Here is a 6,704-nt window from a genome sequence, read left to right as displayed (position 1 = left end):
CGCCACTTCCGGCCCCTAGCCCCGCCCCCCTAGGCAGGACAGCCAGTCAGCTGCAGAGCTGAGGAGACCGCCGACAGCTGTTCGCGGACACGTGGCAGTAAACCGCCAATCCCGAGTCGAGCCTCGAAGCCCCACCCCATAACAAGGACGCGAATGGTCAGCCGAGGCGGGGGGCGGGGCCTTACCTTGTTCGTACGGTCACGCCCCCTTCGTTGCCACGCCCCCCCGCCTCCGGCTCCCGACCTCCCCGTGACCGCTTCCGGCTTTGTTTCGCTTTAATTAGCTGGGAGAGAGCAATTTCTCTAATTACCAGCTGCCTACGGCTAATTTATTTCACTTTCATCCTCATTATGTTCCATTAATGAGCCCTGGATGATGTGAATGGGAGTTGGCTCTGTTTAAATTTACGTGGTGCCATAAGTACACGGGGCCATACAGCCCCATGCAGCTCCATACAGCCCCATACAGCCCCCTGCCCACATACAGCTCCATACAGCCCCATACAGCTTCATACAGCCCCCTGCCCACATACAGCTCCATACAGCCCCATACAGCTTCATACAGCCCCATACAGCTTCATACAGCCCCCTGCCCACATACAGCTCCATACAGCCCCATGCAGCTTCATACAGCCCCCTGCCCACATACAGTTCCATACAGCCCCCTGCCCACATATAGCACCCTGCCCACATACAGCCCTGTGGCCCCATAGTGTCCTATGGACCCCATACAGCCCTATGCTCCCATACAGCTCCTTGGCCCCACTCAGCCCTGTGTCCTCATACAACCCCATGACTCCATACAGCTCCTTGCTCCCATACAGCCCTGTACCCCATACAGCTCATTGGCTCCAGACAGCCCTATACCCCCCCATATGGCCCTATATCCCCCACAGCCCTATGTGACCATACAGCCCTGTACTGCCATACACTTCCGTGGTCCCATACAACTCTATGGTTCCATACAGTCCTGCGTCCCCATGCAGCTCTTCACTCCCATAAATCCCATACCCCATACAGTCCCATGCAGCCCCATATTCCATGCAGCCCCATACTGCACACATTACCATACAGTCCTGTATCCCATACTCCGTACAGCCCTGTGCACCCCATACAGCCCCATACAGCCCCATACAGCCCTATACTGCCCCCTGCCCCATGCAGTCACACACCTGGTTCCCAAATCAATCCGTGTGTTTGGTGGCTGCCCCACACTGCTATTTGCTGGTGAGCACAGGACTGCATGCTGACACACAGACACAGCTCCATGTGAGGACGTGCACAGAAAGCAGAGCCCCTCATCTGAAGGGGGGGGTTAGAAAATGGGATGGGATGGGATAGAATAGGAATGGAATGGAATGGAATGAGATGGATGGGATGGGATGGGATGGAATGGGATGGGATAGAGTAGGAATGGGATGGGATGGGATGGGATGGGATGGGATGGGATGGGATGGGATGGGATGGGATGGGATGGGATGGGATAGAATAGGAATGGAATGGGATGGAATGGGGATGGCATGGGATGGGATGGGATGGAATGGGAATACACCAGACTAGACTAGAATAGGAATAGAACAGTTCAGTTGGATGAAACCTTTGAAGACAGCCAGTCCTGTGCAGTCCCCCAGTGCCCATCCCCACTCCCACAGCACTTCCCACAGCTTTGCACTGACCCACAGCCAGGAGCTCTGCTGACCCGTCCTGCTGGCTCCAGGAGATGGGTGTCAGCTCCCCTATGGCAGCCCCAGGAGAAGCTGGGGCAGGGGATGATTTTCTTTCATTATTTATCCTGGAACTTTCCACTTATCACCACATACCTGGTTACACATTAGGGAAATTCTTCAGTATCTAGAAGAGTAACCTACAGCTAGGTTTGATGAACTGGTCAAGGATGCCAAAATATATTTCCCTGTTCATCAGCATACTGTTGTAAGATGTGCAAGATGAGTTTACATCACTAATAAAAAAAATTAAGGCAACATGACAGTCCTGCTAGGAAAAGCAGCCCTTCTGTCTCCTCCTGCAAAAGATTGTTCATTTGGTCCTGGTACTGCAAAAGTCAATCTACCTCTTGAAAAAATGAGATTCTCCCTGGCAGCACAGAGCAAAGCTTTGTAACCTCCTGTGTCATTCAGCTGGAAAAAAGATCTGACTGGTAGCAAAGCAAGTTTCCTTTGTCTACTAGTAAAACATTCTGCCAGGGCATTTGCAGTGGGTTGATCTATTCTCAAAGTAAAAGTTAATTCCTACACATTGTTAACAAAATAGTGTGCCTATTTTATTTTGCCTACAAGCTGCCAATTATGTGATTCATGGGAGTTATTGTATATCACAGCTTTTCATTCACTGTTTCTTTCCAGATTCCACTTGTTGTGAGTGCTCAAGCCACCAGATATTCCCCAGTGCTAAGTAATGATTTATAACCCCTTTGCTTTGCTGTGTTTTAAAATGCACTTAGACTGAATATGAACAGAACTTGGAATTTGTTGTCTCAGCAACGTGGGCAGCAGAGGCAGAGTTGGACTCTGTCCATGACCTCCGTAAGAACACAAAGGTTTTGCAAGCACCAGGGTCATGCTGAGCAATTTGGTGTGTGTGGTACTTTGAGATGGAGCTGCATTGTAGAGAGGAATTTGGGAGAGGTGAGGCAGGGGGAGTTAAAATGTCCAGAACTGAGGCAGGGGAGGTTTGGGTTGGATGTGAGGAGGAAGTTTTTCAGCCAGAGGGTGGTGAGGCACTGGAACAGGTTGCCCAAGGAGGCTGTGGATGCTCATCCCATCCCTGCAGGCATCCGAGGCCAGGCTGGATGTGGCTCTGGGCAGCCTGGGCTGCAGGTTGGTGACCTGCACACAGCAGGGGGTTGGAACTGATGAGCGCTGTGGGCCTTTGCAACCCAGGCCATCCTATGGTTCTGTGATTCTATGATTAATAGTGTTCCCTGGCATCACCACTCTGTGCTCTGTGAGATGGGTTCTGCAGGGGTTGGCTGCCCCTCCGTAGTGTTTCTGGGGCCAGCAGAGTCACAGCAGGGTTTGGTTCCCCATCTGCTCCTCTGTGCAGTGTGTGGAGACAGGACTTTTCCCACAGGGCCTGATGCCAATGGGTCCTTCTTGGTCCTACACACCAAATTACCCATGACCTCCAAGTCTATAAATCCGGATAGAGGGGCAGACCTTCACCCCACACCAAACCTCGCATCTTGCAGCATTTCCATCTCATCTTTGTGTCTAATTATACCAAGGTTAAAAATAGGGCAGCGTCCAAAAGCAGTGCAGCTCTGAGGCATCTGCTTAACCTCCTCATCCCAATGCAGCTCCCGGAATAGCAGAGCTTTGCTGGATTATCTCACACCTTCCTTCCATTCTAAGCAGAATGTTTGTATCATTGAAACTTCGGGGTCTGTAAAGCAGCCTCTAAGTAGATTAACGTTTCTAATGGGCTTTGGGAAGGTCAGAGGTTTTTACTTTGGGACTAACATTGAACGTGGACGGGAGCAAAGGGGCACTGCTGTGAGAGCAGCGGGACGGGGAGGACCGTTCCTGCAGGGTTCCTCTTTCTGGCCATGGGAAACAACAACAGCTCCACGGTGGACGACCTGCAGGCGGTGGAGATCCACCATTGGTACAAGAAGTTCATGACGGAGTGTCCCTCCGGGCAGCTGACAGAGCACGAGTTCAAGCAGTTCTTCGGGCTGCGGGGCTTGGACCCCCAGGCCAACGAGTACATCGAGCAGATGTTCCGTACCTTCGACATGAACAAGGTGAGTTCTCTGCGAGAAAGGATGTGCCCTTTAGAACCAGAGAAACAGAGAATCGTGGAATCATTCAGGTTGGGAAAAAGCTCTGAGATGCCCAGTCCAACCCCAGCCCATGCCACCGCCCACGTCCCCCAGTGCCACATCCCTGTGGTCACTGAACACCCCCAGGGATGGGGGCTCCCCACCGCCCTGGGCAGCTGTGCAGTGCTGACCGCTCTTTGCAGCACAGCTTCTTCCCAGGCTCCAACCCGACCCTCCCCACGGCACCCTGAGCCCATCCCCTCCCGTCCCATCCCCGTTCCCTGGGATAAAGGTCTGACCTATGAAGGTGATGAATGGCACTCCCTCCTGCCCTGAACACATCGCTATTGGTGATTCTTCCTGGAACAGCTGCCCAGAGAGGCTGTGGATCCCCGTCCATCCCTGGAGGTGTTCAAGGCCAGGTTGGATGGGGCCCTGGGCAGCCTGGGCTGCTCTGAAATGTGGAGGTTGGTGGCCCTGCGTGTGGTGGGGGTTGGAGCTTCGTGATCCTTGGGGTCCCTTCCAACCCGGGCCATCCTGTGATTCTGTGATCCCCTCCCATTCCATCACCATTCCCTGTGGATAGAGACCAACCCCTACTTACTTACATCCCTGCTTACTGAGGATGCCCTCAATCCCCTCATCCAGACCATAAGTAACAACCCCCAACAGCAAACCATCCCCTGCAGCATTGGGCAGTTTGGGGTTTTTTGTCACAATGCCACGGGGCATTGGTGTAAGGCAGCAGAATACAAGGGGCAAATCAGTGTGCGTCAGCGACACAGATGGCAGCCATAGGGAGTCACTTCTCGTTGTCTAACAGCCTCATTCAAGTTCACCTATGAATCTTGAGATATCACTGTATTGTGTTAATTGGTTTGAGCTCGTTTGACCCATGAGATGCCAGCAGGAGGAGGTAAGGCTAAAAGCTGGAGCTTTCTTGAGCCTTCCGTTGTCCTTCAGGAATACATACATTAGACAGCAAAGGCTCAAATTCTGGATTCAAATTCCAGACTCAAATACCATGTAGATCTTTATAACACTCTGGAGGAAGCAGTTTCCAGGTGTTCCATGGATTCAATCAATCCCACGTGGTTCTTACCAGGACCCCTGGCTGTCTCCGCAAATGCTCCTCCTCCCGACACCGTGTCCCAGTAATGACAGTGCTGAGAAGCAGCTCTGTTAATTAACAGCTGTGTTTCTCATTTCTGTGCAAGCTGTCCCCTCCCTGCTGCCCTTCCTCGGGAGGTTCAGAAGTGACCACCCAACCAAGGACGCAGCGCGGCTCAGAGCTCTCCCATGAGCTCCGTGAGCTGCAATGAACCACATCTCGAGGCCAAGTTCCAATTCAGATTCCATCGTCCTGACACAAAACCCAAATACAGGGAGCATGATGGTGAGAGGAGTGGATCAGAGATTCCCAATCCAGATTTAAGCTGGCTTTAAACCTCGGGAGCGCGGAGTGGTGCTGGGTTCCAGACCCATGGCTGAGGAGCACATCCTCATCACGGCACAGAGGCACTGAGCGGGTCCCTGCTTTGCTCTGCCCCAGGATGGGTACATCGACTTCATGGAGTACGTGGCAGCCCTCAGCCTGGTGCTGCGTGGGAAGATGGAGCAGAAGCTGCGCTGGTACTTCAAGCTGTACGACGTGGATGGGAACGGCTGCATCGACCGCCACGAGCTGCTCAACATCATTAAGGTGAGTCCCCAGCATGTGGTCCTGGAACACCCCCAGGGATGGGGGCTCCCCACCGCCCTGGGCAGCTGTGCAGTGCTGACCGCTCTTTGCAGCACAACTTCTTCCCAGGCTCCAACCCGACCCTCCCCACGGCACCCTGAGCCCATCCCCTCCCGTCCCATCCCCGTTCCCTGGGAGCAGAGGCTGAGAAAGAGGAGGAGCAGATATAGGGAATGCCCTCCATCGGTCCCTCCCTTTGGGGTCAGCCCCTCAGTGTCCACACCATGAGCTTGGTCTGCTGACTGGCAGACGCTCTGAGGATGGGGGGCTTTCCTGGGGAGGACCAGACGCTGATTGCTGGGTTTGGTTGGGACAACAGCAATGGCTTCATGGCAGCAATCAGAGGGACTCCGATTGGTCTCTTCTGTTGGAGCTTAGAAAGATGCTGAACTAATAAAGGATGAAGAATGATACAACTAATACTCTTGTTGGAGCTAAAATTGGTTAATTCGCTAATTACAATAAATAAGCGTTACAGGCAAGACAGTGCTAGGGCAACGGCTCCTGCAAAGACTGAAAGAGCAAGAGAAGAGAAAGGATAGAAAATGTGGCCATTCCACCAGGTGATATTCCCAGAGCCTCACAGTGGAGGCACTTCTTTCCCCCCCTTTTCTCCTCTTTTGCTCCATATTCAAGAGTTTTCTTTTCCCTTCTTTTCCCATTCCCCATGGTCTTTCCCTGTTTTCTCTGGTTTTCACTTGATTTTCCCTGGTTTCCCTTTGTTTTTGCCTATTTTTATCCATTTCCATTATTTCCTCTCTTTTTTCCTTGTTTTCCACCGCTTTCCACTCTTCTCCCCTCTGTTCACCATTCTTTTCCACAGTTCTCCATTGTTTTCCCTTGTTTTCCATCCTCTTCCTCCCTTTTTCCCCTCAGTTTTCCATTTTTTCCCAATTTTCCATTTTTTTCCCCTTGTTTTCAAATGCTCTCCCCATCTTCTCATCTTTCCCCTGTTTTTTCCTTGTTTTTCCCTGTATTCCCCGGTTTTTCCTTGTTTTCTTTTGTTTTGTTTTTCTTCCCCAATTTCTTTTGGTTTCCCCGTTTTCCCCTCATGTCTCCTATTTTCCCTTGTTTTCTTTTGTGTTTTTCCATTTTCTTTTGTTGTTTTTTTCCTCCATTTGCTTTTGGTTTCATTTTCTTTTTCTTTTGTGTTTTTTTTCCTCCGCTTTCTTTTGTTCGTTTT

The 6,704-nt window shown here is 51.6% G+C and overlaps 1 protein-coding gene across 1 annotated transcript; it reads left to right on the top strand.

Annotated features, from left to right (window-relative positions):
• The first annotated feature begins 3,276 nt into the window (after positions 1 to 3,276).
• Positions 3,277 to 5,749, top strand: LOC100538407 (guanylyl cyclase-activating protein 1-like). Its single transcript, XM_010708844.3, has 2 exons — positions 3,277 to 3,762; positions 5,333 to 5,749. The coding sequence occupies exons 1-2, from the start codon at positions 3,565 to 3,567 to the stop codon at positions 5,747 to 5,749; spliced, it is 615 nt and encodes a 204-aa protein (XP_010707146.1). The 5' UTR covers positions 3,277 to 3,564.
• The last annotated feature ends 955 nt before the right edge of the window (positions 5,750 to 6,704 follow it).

The sequence above is a fragment of the Meleagris gallopavo genome, chromosome 1, assembly GCF_000146605.3.
Source record: "Meleagris gallopavo isolate NT-WF06-2002-E0010 breed Aviagen turkey brand Nicholas breeding stock chromosome 1, Turkey_5.1, whole genome shotgun sequence".
In the NCBI taxonomy this organism is placed as follows: Eukaryota; Metazoa; Chordata; class Aves; order Galliformes; family Phasianidae; genus Meleagris; species Meleagris gallopavo.
The sequence above is the reverse complement of the archived record's forward strand: the minus strand, read 5'-3'. Positions and strand labels throughout refer to the sequence as shown.